The sequence below is a fragment of the Drosophila albomicans genome, chromosome 2L, assembly GCF_009650485.2.
Source record: "Drosophila albomicans strain 15112-1751.03 chromosome 2L, ASM965048v2, whole genome shotgun sequence".
Taxonomy (NCBI): domain Eukaryota; kingdom Metazoa; phylum Arthropoda; class Insecta; order Diptera; family Drosophilidae; genus Drosophila; species Drosophila albomicans.
In genome coordinates, this window is record NC_047628.2 from 1,679,957 (window position 1) to 1,699,570 (window position 19,614).

Consider the following 19,614-nt stretch of genomic DNA (forward strand, 5'->3'; position numbering starts at 1 on the left):
AAAACTAACATTTTGAAAAAATCAAGACAATTTTATTAAATAAATAAAGTCTCATTTACACTTCTTGTAAAAGAAAACATTTCTCTCAGTTCAGTTCTATTCTTGTATTTGAATTTAAAACAAATAAAAGCAAGCTGAAAAAAGGAAAAATAAAAATATACAAATAAACAACCAGAGTTACACATAAATATTGAAACCAGGACTCAGTATTTATGAATTGATTAAAGCTAGGAAAATAAAAGAAAATAATATTTTCAGTTAAGGGGACTTTTACGTACACAATGGCAAATTTCATTTGATGCATTTGGGATGAACCAAAACTTTTCAAATATTCTTCCATGCCCTACTTAATAACGAAATTCCACTGGATATGTGATGATTGACAAAATGAGGAGGACGTGATGTGTGGGCTCTGAGTGCTCAGTAATTGTTGAAATTTTTTAGCGAAAAGCCAATTGCGTTAGGCGAGGCACGCATTTGAGGATTTCAAAAGCTTGGTGCAAAGAGTTGGTTGGTCGCTTGGGCCCTCTGCTCTCATTCGACAGCCCTGATCCATGGGTTAGTTGTCAAACAGATGTCAGATATATCTATCGACCTCGCATAAGCATATGAGTGTTTGTATGTGTTATATGGAATCGTTGGCTTGTCAAAGTGCTGAGCAAACCGAAAAACCAATTTGCGTGCGAATGTACTTCAAAAAGGCATTAAGCAAAACGCATAAACAAAAGTTACGTATACGCAGAGGTAACCGTTGACGGGTTAATGTGATTTTAATGTACTTTTTAGCCCCATTTGAAATACGGTACACGTGTGTCTGTCCTGTGAATAAGTTTATATATACGCACATAGTACATGCTGTGAAGAGTTTGAGTTGTTAAAGTTTTATGTGACTTCGGATTTTAATGCACGCGCATTAATTAAATTTTCTGCAATGCTTTAATACACTTTTCCAAATTGATTAGCAAAGGTGATTTTTATGAAGTCTAAAAAGATAAGTTTATCAAGCAACTATATTTTCTATTTTGAATGAATCGTTCTCGTTATGTTTCGTGGCAGTAAATGTCCAAAAATGGGTGGAATAAATGCCGGGTACTCTTATTTTTGCTTCTTTTCATATACGGTTGATGGGAATAGAATTTAATTTGAATTCACCTGACAACAACAACAGCAGCAGCAGCAGCAGCAGCAGCAAACAAAAAAATGGCAGGCAACAAATATAATCAGAATGATCTCCGCTTGACAGAACAAAACCAAACCAGACTCAAGCAGAAATATGAAGGGGCGTATATTTCATTTGAGGGTGGTCCTTGCAAGTGGTTGCCACAACAATGGTGGAAAAAATGTTACACGCTTTTGAAATCAATCTTCCTAATGACAGACAGCCACGAACAGGCGCCACAAACACAAACTCCAACAGACAACAACGCCGAGATAACGTGGGGAAAATGCGACTTCTAGACACGTGCGTTTGCGTTTTTTTCTTCTTTTTTTATTAAGCTCAAGTATCTGGCACTTGTAGCGGTAATCGATCTGAGCAACAGCAAGCCCGTAAATAAACCCATACCAATAACAGTTTGGTAGCATGAGTTGGCTGAAATGAAGCTAGATCCCGTCTTCTCAATTGCTCTCTACTCGTTACGTGAAAAGGTTGCGGTTGCAATATTCACCATTTCAAGTAAGACTGGTGCCTTGCAACTCTAATGTTTTATTTTATTTTTTTCTTTGTACTGTTCATAATATTGTGTATATAAAGAAAAACGTTTTAAAACCGAGAATAATATATTGAATGAAAATTGAACCAAGGTTTTTTCTCAAATTAAGATCCAAATTCTACAAAAACTGTAGATTGCCCAATCTTCAAATTTAAGATTATAATCTTCTTTCAAGAATGGGAAAATCTAAAAATTGAACCAAGAAAGCAAAATTTTAAATCAAGATCAAACGTTCTAGATTGTTTAAGAACAAAAAGAAAAGAACAAGAACAAAACTAAGGGGAGGGAATTCCAACATTTTAAATAACAAGAACAATATTCTTGAACTTGAGATTTTTTTGAAAGTAGATTTCTTAATCTCATAACGATGATTGAGTAACAAATTCTTGTTTAAAAATTATCTCAACCTTTATGACTTGCCTCAAACTTATTTTATGATCGAACAGTTTTTCAATCAAGATAAATAAAGCATTCTTGAAGTAAGGTTTTGAACTTAAAAAAACATGTTATTAATCTCAAACCGCAAAAATCTTGCAAAAATCAACCTGAAAATCTCATATCAAGATTTTTTTAAGATGTAAAAAATTTTAAATCTATCTATACTATTCAATCTAGATTTTTTTATACCCGCTGCCCATAGGGTAGAAAAGTATTATAACTTTGTGCCGGCAGGAAATGTATGTAACAGGTAGAAGGAGGCATATCCATAAAGTATATATATTCTTGATCAGCGTCAACAGTCGAGACAATATAGCTACGTCCGCCTATCCGTGTGAACACTTCGTTCTCAGAGACTATAAGGGATAGAGATATTACAGTTCGTGCTATGTTTGCATGTAGATCAAGTTTGTTTCAAATTTTTGTCACGCCTACTACCGCCCAGCAAATCGATAAGAATCGAATAACAAGCGTAATTTTGAAAAGATAAAAAATGTAGTTATTAAAGTTATTAAAGAAATTTATTTGTATGTGATAAAACGCCTACTTATAACGAATCTTAGTTACTTTGGTTGACAATCTGATATATTTTGAATGATCAATATATCTAAAATAGCATTCGTATTATTTTTATTATTTTACGGTATATTAATTTGGTATGTATTTATAAATATGATTTTTGATTTTATTCAAAATGGGTCTCACAGTCGAGCACACTCGATAGTAGCTTTCTTACTTGTTTTCTTTTACGAGCGTCCGTTTTTTGCAACTTACCTATCAAGACTTGTCTCTCAAAATTAAATATTCCTGTACTTCCGAAAATCCGTCGTAATAGCGATGAGAGAGTACAACATCACGAGAGAGTTGTTAGTATAGCCGAGACAGGGCGTAAGGTGTAAGTGTGTGTGTGTAGGCACTCGCCCTGCTGCAAAAGAAAAACCTTAAAGAAAACATATTAATAAAATAAAATGAAAACATCTGTTTAATTTCTTATAATAATACGGTTAGCAAATTTCGTATCGATCTCTCATTTTGTTTTTTATTTTAATTGTATTAATTTGGCGTAAATGATGAATAACTTATCCCAATAATTTATTCTTTAGAAGCAGTTAGCAATGCAATTCTAAAATGCTAAATTTAGTTGAGTGCGTCAGACTTTTTGTACGAACGCTTCCATTCCAGAGATTAAAAACTGAAACCTAAAGATTTTTTAAATAAACTGCTTAAAAAGTTTTGCTGGAAATTTACTTAAAGATAGATAGTCAACAGCTTTCTTCGTTATTTTTAAAAATCATCAGAAAGTTAGATTGATTATTATTATTTTACTTATTCTTGTACGATTTGCTCTCTTAAGGAAGACTTAACGAAATGCAGCCGTCCTTGTTGATTATATTATATAACATAAATAAATATTGAATTTCTTTACTTTCTTCACTGAGACAAAACTGACTTGAAGCCAGACGAAATTCATTTCATAATTTGACTTACCCTCGAGTTTGATGGATTTGTATCCCTTTAACTCGATGCTGGTTTTCTGCCCGTTTTGGCTATTTATTTTTATTATTATTATGACTGTTCTTCTATTCCATCTAGCTACATGAGTGAAGATACTATTGTGTATATTTTGTTTTCATTTCTATCTGTTGCCACTCGCATTATTGTTGTTGTTGTATTTTTATGTTGATCGGAGACACACGCAGTTTTTTTTATTGTGCTTGAACTCATATTTCCTTCTTCGGCCTTTTTGAACTTCCTTCTCCCACAACTCCTATTTGCTCATCCTCCTCACTTTGGCATTTATTTATATTCATTTCCTGTTTTCACCGCTGCGTTGTCGGCGCATTTATAAATATAAATGAGTTCTGCTCGATGAAGGTTAAATTGAAATTTACTTTGTGCCTGTGTGATGGCTTGATCCTTCTATAAGGATGAACAGCAACAGCGGGACACATGGTCCATTCCATTTTCCCTTTCCCACCCTGTACCAATTGAGAATGGGTAGAATTATGTGCCAGACATAATGAGGACCCTTCCTGACTATATTTTGTCAAAAGAGAAGCTGATTATGCAGAGGCATTTGGCTTGTCATCTGGTTCTATGCTTTGACCGAGTTCATATTAAATGCTAGCTGCCTCGAGGTATCTGGTAGTCGGGCATCCTCGGAATTTATAATAAAAACATGTTGCAAACTTTTCGGCCTCTGTATTCCCCGTCCTCCTCCATTCTCTCCAATAACTCAATCTCCTTTTCTTTGTGTGGTTTCATTTTAATTTTGATACGTAAATTCGGGACATCCCTTTTTTTTGGGGCTAGCCTGATTCTCACCGAGTGAGTTCCGAGTGTGAAAAGTTTGTCTGCCTGACTGCTTTTTGTTTGGCCTTATCATTTGTCAAAGGCGGCAAAAGAAATTGTTAAAATTGAATATTTACATAAATTTATTGAAAGAGGCACCGAACTTGGAAATGGAATTTTTAACATAGACTACGAAGTGATACTTTTCAGTGATGAGGATGTTGTTCCCTTCGAAATGTGATTAATCTTAAATGAATTAATCGTTTCTCATTAAGTTGTGACCAATATCCATAGTTATATATTCTGGACTACTAATCTTAAGAGAACATAACTTTGTGGAGTCATGTGTTAAATTAATGTGAATTTTCGATAAATATTAAAAGCACTTACACTTCATTTTTGCCACCGCATGCTTGGGAAAGTGCGATAAATGCTGCAAGAATTATCTTGCAATTGAATTATCCCCCCTCCCCTGTTTGGGGCTCATATGTACAGTGAGAGCACATACATATAGTATACATTTTGGGCAGACAACAGCAGGATACCAATAAATCGCGAAGCTTAAGCGATGTCCATAAGTCAAGCTGCGCGAATCGGTCGAAGTCCAGAACGGAAGCATAAATCTCATCGACACTAAAAATCAGATATGCGTTATGAGCTCGACCAGCATTTATGCAATGAGTGGGAGTGCGATTGGGTGGTGGTGAGGGAGCGGGAGCGGGAGGGGGAGAAGTTATGTCGCCATTAATGTCGTGTTATGAAAGTAATTTTCTTAAATTCGCATATTAAACGTTTTGGCCATTAATAATGGACATAGGGAAAGAACAGTACACCAAGGATAGCATGAGCAGAGTAAAGCGGAAAGAGAGTGCAGGGAGAGTGTTGGCCATAATAAAGGCAAAAGCCGGAATGAGGATGAGGATGAGAGGAAAAGCAGAGAGAATAACAAACATGAAAATGCTGTGCATGTTCCAAATGATCGCTTCAATAACCACAAAAACCATAAGAAACAGTCAGGGAGTCGAAGGGAATGGAGCAACACAGGACGAGGAAGAAGACAAAGAGAGGGAGGCAAGGGCGAGGTCGATGGCGATGGCGAGAAGAAGGACGAATGAATGAATGAATAAATGAATAACGCCCGAAATGACGAACCAACGAACCAACTGGCGTCTGCCATGATAGACTGCCCCGAAGACCGGAGTAGAGACCACCGCCACATTGGATACGACTGCTAGCTGGCTAGCTGGAAAGCTGGACCTTGTGCCGCTTTTGCACATGATAAAAATTTATTTAGACCAAATAGAAAAGAATGAGACTAGCGGGAATAATAAACTACAACGAGCCACACAGAGTTGAGTTCGGTTCAGCTGTGTTAAGTTTGGCTCGGATTCGCAAGCTGAGTGGAGTGGGTTTCAGGAAATGCCGAGGCAGCTATTGACGGGCCATTGTCTAGAGTGGCTCATACACTAGTGCACAGAAACACACACACACACACACATATACTCTCACACATACATATGTAGTTGTCGGACGGGCATATCATATGAGTGCATGTCAGGAGCGATTTCTCCAGTTTGAATTGCTTGTGCTGGCAGCGATGCGACAGCTGCCTTCATGCAATAAAATGTGTCTATAAAATGCTACCATTTTCATTTTGTTTCATTCCTCTGACTGTGCTGAGAGTATACAAGAAAAGTATTACATCTTTAAATAGTTTTGTGTACTACACATATTCAGAAAAAAAAACAAAAGTAAAATGATTATGAAATATTGCAAGACACACAAATATTACATCACTTAAAGATTGCGAAATTTAGCAATCTTACACATTATAAATATTTTAAATTTTAATTTCTCTTACATGTTTTCGATGTATTATAAAAAATTTAAACGCAAACTATATTTCATGAAAATTATAATTTTGTATTCAAATAATTTAAGAAGTGAAATGGATCACAAAACCTATAAATTAGAGTATTTAGTTCTCATACATGCTTTATATCTTAGATATTTTCCATTGCTTTGCCCCTTTTCCTGTTGCTGTTAGACTGTTTGGCTATCGGTTGGTAGATAGGTCTCTCGACCGTCCGACGTTTCCGTTTCCGGCGCCTGTACGCCATGTTGATTTTGGCTCGCTCTTTGTTGTTGTATTTTTTTGTGTCCTTTTGTGTCTCTGGTTCCGACTATGGGTAGATGGATGTGCGAGTATATACATACATATATCTATATGTACATATGTATGTATGTACATACATACATATACATATATTAGTGATTGTTCTCTGGGTTAATGCGCGCACTCGACTGTGCCCAAATTGCTCAAGTGTAGTTGAAGTTCAGTTTCGTTCTTGTTTTGTGCGATATTTAAAAATGGAACCTACACAAATTTTTTGTTTGTAATTGCCTCTTGGACCATTTGCTTTATCATCATCGCCATCGTCATCATTAACGTTTCATTAATTATCGTTGTCGTTATCATCATTATGGGATGTATTATCAGCTGTTATATTAGTATTGCTCGCACATTGACACCTTCTTTTGTCCCTCCTTTGTCCATCGCCCTTCGCACTTCGCCTCACTTATCGCACGGCCATTTTGTCGCTTATTGTAATGTCTTACATCCTTATCATTACTTTCATTCCCATTTCCCCTTCCATTTGAAGTTCTTCATCTGTACACCATTCTCCATTTTCCATTCTCCATCCCCTGTGTTCCATTTCTCATTCTATTTTATTCTAGCGACGACACTCAGCGGACGCGTTGACAAAATGACAATGGAAACCGAAGAGAAAAAGAATTTGAAAGTGAATTTCATTGCTTTTGTTTCGAATACTCTTTCGGGTGCATCTAGACAACAAATTGCATAAAGAGACTGAGAATATGCTGCTAAGCAAACCTATTCAGAAACATTGGAGGACTCTTGTTGGAAAGAGTATAAGGAAAAAGGTCAGATGAAACTTAAAAATTGGCCAGGTAGCGCTTCCATTGATTTGCCAGGGAATTTTCTTGTATTTTTGTCCTCATGGTCGTCTTCACCCCGAGAATCCCATTCACAATTTTATCTCTTTGCCTAGACTGTGAACCTTTTGCCTTTTTCGAGTTAGTCAGTATCTGTTGCAACCTTCTTTGGTATCACCTTTTGTGTCTATTTATTAGCGCCACCTTTCTCTTGTCAGCATTGCTCTTTCTCTTCCCCTTTCCTCTTTCCTGTTTCTGTTTTCTTTTTGTTGCTCAAGTTACCTCGGAGTTTGCTGTGTGCCTCGTTTTGTATTTGCAAATCATTATTATTTGCATTTGAACATTTTTTATAAATTGTATATTTTCGTTGCTTTCTTAGTGAAAAGGTATATGACTTGCCTTTGCCTTTCTTATGTCGTCTGTCAAATTTCGTACCTTAATATTTTCAATGTTTGTTGCTTTCTGTTGCTTTAGTGAGCGACGCAGCGAAGCATTTCCTTCGAATTTTCCTTGCTTACGGCAAATTTTTATCGAACTCTGACAATCTACTCTTACTCTAGCAATACTCTTAGATAGGGGTTCGCTGGATGGAGAGCCAGTTAAAGGACTCACCGGAAATTGTAAATTTTTGTTTGTTGCTTCTGCTCTATCTACAACGCTACTTGAAATGAGGCACGATGGATTGGGTGAAGGGTTTGAATATGAGGCGAGACGAGACGAGATGGACTTTTGGGACTTGACAATCTATTGAAAGACTGGCTGCTTGTCGCTGCTTTCAATATACAATCCGTCTCTCATGTGAGTTATTCTATGCACTCCACACAATGAAACAAATCATGCGAGCTCTGGTCAATTATGGAATACTTTTGTTTGTAGTTAGCTCTGGCAAGCTATCTTTCTTAAAAAAATTTTTGGAAATAAGTTGAAAATTTACTTTACGACTATTGCGTCAGTTGGTCCATTTCTGCATTCCTCTGCCTACCAAAGTTTATCGATAGGTTTGTAGCTTTGTACCCTATTTAAGTCAAGTGCATCTGCTTCAATGATGCGGTTCTATAATGAACAGCTGTTCAGGGGTGAAAAGGAAAATAAACTCAGGCAGGATGAAGAATAATCTGAAAGTCAATAGAAACAAAGCATTTAAAAACTAATAATTTAAAGATTACACTTTTTTGATAATATACCAAAATATTTGATAGAATACGGCCACATTTTCAGAGTTATTGCTCCATTTGTCGTCCCTCTCTTACAGACAGCCGCTTATGGAATGATGCGGCGGAAAATTGTATTTAACGGAAATTTTCTTCTTCTTCCTGACCAGTCTAAGCGGGGTATTAAGAAGAATGCGAAATGACGCAAAGAAAGAAAGTCAGTTGTCAAAAGGTTTATTTTTTTTTAAATCGAAAGTTTTTTTTATAAAATAAATAAATGAAATGTATGTAAATGTATTATTCTTACAATAATATGAAAAAGAGTACGAATAACTAATGAAATTTACTAAAATCAAATATGTATATGCAATTCATTCAAAAATTGAATCCACAACTAAAATATCATTATACAAAATTCATCTACAATATACAGTGGTTCACAGCTTATTTCAACCACCACCAACCGACAACTTTGAGTCAGTGTACTAGCCAAACTAAAAGAGATATTAACTTTATTTAAACGCAGGATTGTAGTTTAATGTTTTAACATACAAGATACTTTTTCATTTATCCTCTAATTTTTGTTTAGTATATAAAATTATTCAAAAAACAAAAAAATGCCAAAAAAAAGTACCACAGCTTATTTCAACCAGCTGAAAATAACTAAATATAAATATGTTAAACTGTGTTTTTCGAATTTCGTATGACCTCCTTCTTGGTTAATAGCTCCTTCCAGACAGTTTGGAATAGATTCCACCATTTTTTTTTGTGATATAGGGGCTAATTTTGTCCCATTCTTCCACTAAAGCCGTTTTGAGGTTAGATTTGTTGGAAATTGGTCTTTTTCCGATGTTCTGGTCCAAAATGGCTCAAAAATTTTTTACAACATTTATGTCAGGTTACTGAGCTGATGGTTTCATGACATGACGACAGTTGCGCATTAGCCAATCCTGCCCAATTCCTGCCTTAAGCCTAGGGTCATTGTCTTGGTAGAAGCGGAAATCATCCTTAATGCCCAGTTTATCTGCACTTTGGATCAAATTGACATTCAGTACCTCTAGGTATTGAGTCTAGTCAATGGTCGCGTCAATAAAATTGAGTTTTCCGACTACGGCTGTGGACATACAGGCCCAAACCACGACGCTACCACCGTAATGCGTGACTGTAGGCTTTAAATTTATGTTTTGAAGCCCGGAATTTGGATTCTGACCGACATATGGAGCTCCAACCAAGCCAAAAATGTTAATTTTGGACTAGTCCACAAATATGATTAAGTTCCAAAAGTTTATATCCTTTCCCACATGCTCCTTGACAAATTTCAAAGGATCCTTTTGATTCGCGCGCCTTATAAACGGTTTCTTGCGCCTTATACTGTCATTAAAGTTACTTTCCCGCAGTACTCTCGAATTGATTCTGGTGGCACGCCTTACTCAATTCCTCCTCTATAACACTGGCCAATTTTGGTGGCGGCGAAAATTTTGGATTTTCCAGATTTTCCGGACAATATAACACGCGTCGGTCTCATTAAAAAATGCATTGGGTACATTTTTTGCCCTTCTCATGCACTATACTTTCCCGAAAAAAAACAATGAAATGATTATTTGCACATTCGAAACACTCAGATGCAGCAATTCATAAATTTTTGGACGGGAAAATCCATTCTTTAAAGGAGCTATGACGTCATTTTCCTTCTCAATTGTGGTTCACGGACCCATTTTTGTAAAATACGCGTGTATTTCGAGATCTAAAGCTTAAAATGTCGAAAATCTAACTTCTATGTATTGAAAATACTATATACAAAGCAATAGATCCATAAAGACCAGTTATTTTCCTAGGAAACTGATCTTCGCACAGCTACAAAGTTGCTGGTTGAAATAAGCTGTGGTACTTTTTTTTGGAATTTTTTTTGTTTTTCAATAATTTTATATACTAAACAAAAAATTAGAGGATAAATGAAAAAATATCTTGTATTTTTAAAACATTAAACTACAATCCTGCGTTTAAATAAAGTTAATATCTCTTTTAGTTTGGCTAGTACACTGACTCAAAGTTGTCGGTTGCTGGTGGTTGAAATAAGCTGTGAACCACTGTATGTGTACAAATGTCTAAAGGCTATCTGAATTATGCAATTGGCATAATTGTGACATATAACTTTGAATTGAAGTGTAATAAGAGCTCAAGATGACGCTTTCCAAGTGTTGCCTTAAGTAGTTGATAACTGAATGGTCTTACCTTAAGACAGTTTAGTTGGGAATTTCTACAGCTGTGCGTATATATTTGTGGGCGTATCGACACTTTACAACTCGATAATTGCGGCTTCAATTTGACTTTAACAAAACTTTGTTCAACTTTTAACTAGCTCTTCTGCCTCTTACCACTCTTTTTCTCATATTTTTCGGAAAAACTTTTCAATGTACTCGTGCTCAACTGAGTTTTTTTTCCATTTGGAATTCTTTTAGCTGGCGATCCGGGTCCAAGGAAAATATTCGAAATGTACTTCAGCTATGAGAATGTCTAGTTGGACAGCGGGAGAAGTGAACCAGAAACCAGCAACCGGACGGGCTAAAACTGCAGCGGCGACTGGCGAAATCTGCAAACCAAATCCAACTTAAGCCACATCAAATTAAAATCAACAAGCGCAAGGAGAAAAAACCAAAAATATTAAAAAAAAGCACGAGCAAACTGCAGCTTTTGGTCAACAAGAAATTACAAAACCATACATACATATATATCTATATATATATAAGTATATAGTATGTATAGATATATGAAGGAGAGACAGAGCGATGTGGAGAGAGAGAGCATGAAAATGAAGTGCAATAAAAGTCAAATGGTCACGTTAACAATGTGGAAAATTTTTATGGCGCTGGTTCTGCTGCTCGCCCAGGCTCTCGTAATGCCGGTCACATTAGCACACCAACACTCTATGTCCGGTGGCGGCGGAGGAGGAGGTGGAGGAACAGGAGCTGCCACAGGACACAACGGTGAAGTGTCCATGGGCATGGGCATGGGCATGGGAATGGGAATGGGCCTCGGCATGGGCTTAGGTGCCGTTGGCTCCGGACTGGGCAAAGATGCACACGGTAAGTTTGGCTCATGCTTTTTGTTTTCTGATTATTTTAAATGGCCAACCAGGCTACAACGGACGACGCTGTCTGCTTCCTTGGCTCTGACTCTAGGGAAAGCCGAGGTGCTCCAATAAATAAATTTAAATATTTAACTAACTCTCGGCTCCGCGTATGCCAAAAACTTTAACACCCCGTTGTCAGCCTCTAGAAATAGGGCAAGTGGAAACTGGAAAATAGCGAGATGCAAGTTGCAAGTTGCAAGTTGCAAGTTTCCTGCTCTGGCACGTGTCCGGGCATTTATGATTTCATTCCACTTTATGTGTTTGAGCAACCTGCTGCACAAGGCTTTCGACCATTTCCATTTCTCCATCGGTGCTCCATTCGTTCAGCTAAACACTGCATTAGCGCAGAGCAAACGTTTATGGGAATTTTGACAAGTTGAGTCGTGGCACATAGATAGAAAGACAATAAGATGGTTTGTATCCAAGTTAGTTGAATTCTCTTAATTTACCTATACAACATATATAAATTTCAGGAGAAAATGTCGAGTTGCATGCTGAACATCTTTTGTGCTTATTGATATTATGTATTTCAAAGCACTTGCTCTTTGTAGTTCTTAGACTAGTTAGTGGGTGAGAGGTGAATCGAATAACTGAAGGACATTCGCCATTTAAGTTTCGAGCAACGATTTCTGAATGATATGGATAATCATGGAAAGTATGACAAAACACAATTTAATTTAAGCAACACTTTACTTCAATCTGAGAGTGAAATTGCTTTTTAAATGTCGAGAAAGTTGTATCGCTGAGAAAATCACCAGCTTAGGGACTCTCAAGGCAGTAAAAGAGCAAAAGACAAGTTGATTGAAAAGTTGTTGCTCACCTGACAAATGCAGCTCTTTCAACTTGGAGTTGTCCCACTCAGTTTATCGCTGGTTAGATACTAGCCAGGAAGTGTTGTTCGTTCGGTTCTTTCTCAGGTGACTTTTGGGCAAAACACCTTTGTTGCAATGGGCAAGGGGATGCGGTGGATGCGGGTCTTCGAGCTTTTTGACAAAAGTACCTTGCCGAACGCTTGGCTATTTATTATACCCGGGCCACGTTCGGGCCACACACAACATGTGCGGGTATGCAAGTGGAAAACTGCGTAAATCATTTCTGCTTTATGCTCTCTGTAAGCCAGACAATGTCAACAAACTGTAAAGACAGGAGAGTCAGAGAGAGAGAGAGAGAGAGAGAGAGAGAGAGAGAGAGAGAGAGCGGGCCAAGATGGGGAGAATTTGTAACTGCAGCACCAGACGGGCATTAAAACACATTAAAAAGTAGCTAGAGCGGGTGAGCGGAGTGAGGAAGGGGTAAGAGTTGAGAACAATCTCTTGCCAGCCAAAAACTTTGGGCGTTTAGAAAAGTGTCAAGCATTTTATCACATGAAGCAAAGTCCACAACAGCGGCAAAAGCACAGCACAGCTCAGCAGAGTTTCACAGTGAGATGAAGCAGCGTTAGGCCATAATAAATCTCGAAGGAGCAGCGGTCATAGAACGAGAACGAACCCAGCGAACTAGGAGTGGATGAAGTGGGACAGCGTTGTAATGCATTGCAGCTAAGCAGGCGCCTAAAAGTATGCAACGAGGAGTAAACAGTGACTGGCTAACAAACTAACACACTGTCGCTCTTCCTGGCTGACTGACTGACTGAATGACTGAATGACTGGTTGGCTAGCTGACTGAATGGCTCAGTGACAGTTGGCCATTTGGTAAGTTTGTTCGTACAACCGAAAAACTTGTCAACATGTTGAGTGCAGCAGTTGCCGCCTCCGGAAAACGTCACCACAGTTGCCGGTTACTAAACTTTGTATAAAAAAGAAACAACAAAAAAAGAAAAAGGAAAACTCTCGCGTGTTTGTTATTTGCGGGTTCATGTTTTTTTTTTTCCTTTTGATTATGCGCACAGGTTCACAGGTTCACAGGTCCTGAGAGATTTGAAGCCCAGGTAGTGAGTAGATTTCGGGATTTTCAGCATATAAACAAAGAATGCTTTAGTACTTGTATTTGGGGACTTGCTAATTGCATTTGACGCATTGCCACGAGTTCATTTTGAGACTCTCAGCACTTTCCTCTAGACGCCACGAAGCTGAAATGTTTGTTGTTGTTAATACCCTCAACATATTATACTTCTTGTACTTGTTCCGCGCTCTAAAATGTTCCAATTATTAATCTTTCGGAAAATTCTCTGTCTTAGTGGAAATCTGCAGTCGTGAGTTAGGGCTGACGGCAGGTTGTAGATGAGTTTTCAGTGAATTTTTAAATATCATTAGCTTGGATTGACAAGTGTCTGTTTGTCAGGTGATTTGGCAGCATCTGCGGCCCTAATTGATTAAGAGTGAATTGGGCGGAAAGAGGTTGTACATTTTTCTCCTTTGCTAAAGGGAGAAAGCAGAAAGTATTTGGCAACAATTTGATGTTGATGATGATGAACAAGTATATACCACTCATAAAGCATCAGATATTGTCCGAAATCATCAGCTTGCTAGAATACTCACAATATGGTATATTAGGAAGCCTCTCATAATGCAGGTAAAGAGTATATCGTAGTCCGGTATTGCCAAGATTCACTTATTGTCACTAGGGCTAGCATGGTATGTTGTGACAAAAAGCAAATTACGTCGCTTATCTGCACAATTTACGTGCTTGGGCACAAAGGACATCGCTGGCGGGTCCTACGTCCTTTATTTGTCGTCATGCTGCTGCTTCAGCGGCACTGCATTTCTTTCGCCTTTGTGCAAAGAAATTGTGAATTTCGCCGCGCGCAAATTTCGCCAACATCAAATGCAGCGCGTGCTTCAAATTCAAAAGGATTCAAGCCAAAAAGTTGTAAAACAAAAGCCAAAGAATTTCAAAAAGGTGCCTGAAATTCGACAATAAGGATGTAGGATAAAGAACGCAACAGAGTTCGGAATACAAAAGAGCGCTCCCACCACTTGCAACCATTAGAAAAACACAGTTTTTCTCACTAAATCCATAGAATCTGCAAGTTTTCCTCCTCACCCAGTCGGAGAGATGTTTTGCGTGCATGTGTGCCTCGCGTATACATTTGCAACAAAATTCTAAAGAGTCGCCTACAAGCAGCCTATAGGCTACGGCAAAAGGCTGCGACTACAGGCCACGGTTACGGCTACGGCTACGGCTAAAGGCTGTCACTGGCAGCTGATTCAACGGCGTAGTAACAAGCTGGGACATGGTTCGTGGAGTTTGTGTGGTGAACGATAACTTTTCAGGGGAGGGGCACCAACTTCTCTCCCATTTTTGTGACTTCCATGTACCATAAATTATTTCATGTTATTATTACATTACAATGCGAGTACACACACCTACCGAAGTGTACGGGTTGAGCTCGTATAATTTGCGTCAAGTCAGAGGTAAGAGCCCGACGCAAAAAGCAAATATTATATTTTACTTGTATAGCCTTACGTTGACATTACATGTTTGTGTTTTTTTTTTGTTTGTTGACTATGCTACTGTTGTGCAATATTCATCGCTTTAGTTGCGGATGTTAAACAGACTTAAATTACCAAATTGATATAATAATATATAATATAACGAATAATAAATACTTCAATCAAATGCGTTTCGTCTATAAATGTGAAATCGATACATAAAAATATTTAAAAGCGTCCTAATGCAACTTCTTCAATATGCCTGAGGTTCAACATATCAGATGTTCCATTTACTATTAAGCTGGCCTGAACCAATTAAAAATAGAGGAAGTTGGTAGAAATCGAAAAAAAGCTAGCTTGAACGGAGACCCGATTTTATGAAACTTTTTATTCCAAGGCCCCTTTACGGCGGAGTCTAAATAAAAATTTCATTTCAATCGAGAAGTAGAAAGGTTGTGTGATTCAGGACGTTAACCCATTTGTTGATTATTATGATTATTCCTGCTCGTGTTTGGTTTTTTATTCCTACGCTGCTTTTATAATTAATATTTATGATGGTCAACGGCAACCGGCCAATGGTGGCAGAGAGAAAATGGACTTTGCAGTCGCTACCAGTTCGAAGACCGGCAATGCACGATTTCTCTGTCGTGTGGACGAGTAATTATGTAATAATTAACTGTACATTAACTATTTGTAACCATGAAATTCCGTACAAACAACGACACAAATGTGCTTACTCACACGGCCTAAACATGGAAAAGGAAACAAACAAACAATACAATAAAATACAATTCATATATTTTAGTTTTATTTTGTGACGCGAGCAAAAACGCAAGTAAATCACGAAAGATGTCATAGCTGTTTTTAAATACCCTTGTTTAAATTTCCATTCTAGTCGATAGCCTTAAGGCATGTTTATATTATGAGTAAATATAATTGTAATATTATATAAAGTACAAAATAAAAGTCCTTTCACAATATTAAATTTCACATTTTGGTTTTTACACCCGTCTTTTTGTTCTCCTGTCTGTCCGTCTCTAAATGTGAAACATTGCATTTCCGACACTATAAGAGCAGCACGACAGCACTTTTTATTTTAAACGCAGATCATGTTTGCTTTAAATTGTTGCCACGCCCACTTTTGCTCTTGCAAATCGTATAAAATCGAATAACAAGCATGGTCTTGAGGTGCATTATACATATGTATTTATGTTTAATTCACTCAAAGTAAAGGGGCCAACATTGCGTATGCGTTATGACCATTAACTGCGTGTGCCCGCCGTCAGTAGCCATAAATCTTGTTTATACGTTTTTGTGCGATTTTTATGAGCTCATATTTGATATGCGTTAATTCTCGGCTTACCAAATAGTTTAAATAATTGGCAGCAAATTCGAGAAGGAAAAACATTCGTTTGGAAAATGTAAATTCAAGGAGAATAGGACCGAGGAGGGGAGTGCGGTTGTGGCTGTGGGTGCGGAAATGGCAAATGCGTTGGTCACGCGTCACACTCACTCCTCGGGTGCCTCCTTGGGCTGGCTGTTGCCTCTCTCGGAGAGGTCTCTAATCTAATTTAAGCTGCCATTAGTGTTTAGCATTCTGAATGCCTCACAAATGTTGCGCCCCATCTCTTGTAGAACTCCATCAATCAAAGGCTACGCTACGCAGTTTGCATGTGTCCCAGGCTGCGAACAGAGGCCAACCGAGGGGGCAATGAGATAGGGGAGGGGGATGTGCGTGTTGCGCAATTTAAGTTGTGAACTTGAGCAAGACACGCGCTCCATTTGGGTTAATTCTAAGCCTCGCGAGTGACTAAAAATATTCCAGTCGTTTACTATGAATACACTCCGATGCTATCCATTTATGGCATGTATTTGCTCCATGTGGCAATGTGGTGCGGTTGTTTGGAGACGAACCGAACCGTAGTTGCCTAATGAGAAATGATGAATGAAATTTATCATTGTTAGACTAAGTGAAACATGCTAAGCTTGAGTCCATTTAATGTACTTGTTAAGTGATGTAGTGGACACTCTTCAATTCACTCATTAAAGAGGAACACTTCGTTCTGTTGAACTGTTTTTAAAGGCTGTTATTTCACTGAACTGATATAGGTATATTTTAAATAATAATCATATAATGGTGATGACACAGCATTAGCGAGAGACTCTTTGACACACTCGGAAGCCTCATCAATTACTTGAAATTCAGGTTTCATGTTTACAAACATTTCGTGTTCTTTATCGTTAGGCGACACTAAAAAAAAAAAAGACACCATATTTGGGGTCGTGATTACGTATTAAATGAGTTTGGGTAGCAGTAGATGGGAGATGGGACTGATTTCTTATTGTAATACTTTGAAGTAATTGATTTTTAAACTTGACACCTTCTGCTAAGAGGCTTAGTGATGGAAGCTCGACACCCAGCGATAACCTGCGAGACCTGCGAGACCTTTGAGACCTCCCACTTAAGCATTGTTTGGAATTGACGCTTTTGTTATTTGCAAACAAGGAAGCCAGGCAGGGCACCGCCTTGGGCTGCCTTGAGTATTTTTTTACTTTAGAAATATACAAAGGATGGCTCTAACATGTACAAGTAGTTGAGCTTTCAGTAACATGATACGACTCATTAGCGAATTTGCCAGGTGGCTGGACAGGTGTGAGAATGGATTTAAAATGGCGAATTAGTTGAGCGTTTTGCGTGTGTTTGATTACGAAATGAAAGTTCGCAATTGCAAATTCAACGACAACGGCAATTTAAGTGCCAGTCTTGCGCCCTGCTCGTCTGCAATTAGATTTAAGTGCGACGAACACTGGCAAATATGAACAGGAAAATGCTTTTAATTTATTGCGACACTAATATACATTAATGTCTTGGCCAACTTCAAAGGCGTCCGAGGTCAAGGCGGGGTTGAGGTTGCTGGGTTGTGCCCGAAGAAACCCAACCAGACAATTAAAAGTCCATGGCCCGGAGAAATGTTAATGACATTTCGCACCAGGCAAAGCTCAGCTGCGCATCCACTTGGACATCTCAGGCAGCCACACGCAGCAAGAGAGTCGGACAGCCAGGACAGCCAGAGTCCGGGAGTCAAGAGAATTGGAGCCCAGTCGAGTGCCAGTCGAGCTGAGCTCACAAGTCGCGGCAGTCTGCACAAATTTGAAACTACTGTAATTTGCATATTTTAAGTTGACTTTTATTGCATTAAAAATGGCAGTGGCTTTGCCATTTTGGCCGCAGCTGTAAAACTGCCATTCCCAACCCGAATAGCCTAAGACGATGGCAACATCAACTGGCAAGTGGCGAATGGCGAATAGAGAATGGCAAATGGCAAATGACTGACCGACCCTCAGCACTGTGGATAGCAAATCGACAAAAGTGATTCTCAAAACGGATCAGTCATATCTTACATTAATACCTATACTAATTTTAAACATTCTAAGCAAGTTATGACACGCAATCAAATAATATTTGTTAGAATTCTATGCACTATGCATTTTATAAACGTTGAACCACGGTGCACAATGTCGTTTGAATTTGTCGCATGTAAAACTAGTGGAAGACAGATTACAAAAATACAATTAAAATGCTTGACTGCAAATTAACTGCAGTTTAAATAAAATGCTACGTCTGCCGGAAAAGCATGGGATAGAAGAAAACCAGCTACATCGCTCGATCTCTCTCTGTCCCTCTTACTAGTCCCTAGTCTACTCAAAGCTGCTTGTTTTCTTTAGCGGTTTTGTGGTTTAGGGTTTTACGTTAAGTATACGCACAGTGTGCACAGTTAAGTTGTGGCAGCATGGTTTGGGTCCGAGTTATTTTACCTGCAGTCGAATCTGTTTACTCAAGGTGTGGCTTGAAGTGGATTTTGCAATTTGTTAGACTTCTCCTCGGTCGGGTGTTGTGGACAAAGTCGCCTTCGTCTTCGTCATTATCATTATCATTATCATTACCATTATCATTACCAACAGCAGCTGCTTGGCTGCATTGTGGCTGCTAATGTTGTTCTTGTTGCGTTGTCATCGTAGTTCTTGCTGCTTGCGGCTGACCTAGAAACTTAATTTAAAAAGAAACACACGAGCGTTTCTTTATAAGCTTTATTTTGAATAAACTACGGCAATGTTTAGTACGACCACGAAAAGGCTACTTTATATTATATTACCTACTTAATTGTAAGCTTTAAGCATATTAAACGAAGTCTAATCTCTTATATGCTTTGGCTGAGAATATGAAATATTTTGAACTCTTGGGAATATTATATTTTGAATGTAGTACTATATCAATATACCAAATATGGATATTCGATATATTTTATTATATGATTCCGCAATGTTATGCTTTTCTTTAAAATAAGTGGCGGGTACTATTTACTTTTTTTAGCATTAGGCTGATTAATTCATGTCTCTCGATGTATTTGTCCTCAGTTTAGTGTTCTTTTCAAGAAGAGTAGTTAAATTTGTATTTTTAATTAAATTGAAAATTTAAATATGTTCTATGAGTGGAATAATGTTCTTAGTTTTCTGTTTTCGTTGACTCTTAAATTAAAGAATTCCACATTTAATATTGAAAC

The 19,614-nt window shown here is 37.9% G+C and overlaps 1 protein-coding gene across 8 annotated transcripts in view; it reads left to right on the forward strand.

The window, feature by feature from the left end:
* LOC117578388 (hemicentin-2) overlaps nt 1-19,614 on the forward strand; it is a 79,853-nt gene that overhangs the window by 1,228 nt on the left and 59,011 nt on the right. For 6 of the 8 annotated variants that reach the window (XM_034263824.2, XM_034263825.2, XM_052002070.1 and 3 more), the window contains exon 2: nt 11,011-11,634. In XM_034263824.2, the coding sequence (XP_034119715.1) occupies nt 11,307-11,634 (328 nt within the window). In that variant the 5' untranslated portion in view covers nt 11,011-11,306. Of the gene's footprint in view, nt 1-7,320; nt 8,199-10,645; nt 10,817-11,010; nt 11,635-19,614 lie in introns of those variants that run through there. The other 2 variants (XM_052002069.1, XM_052002068.1) reach the window with 2 other exon arrangements.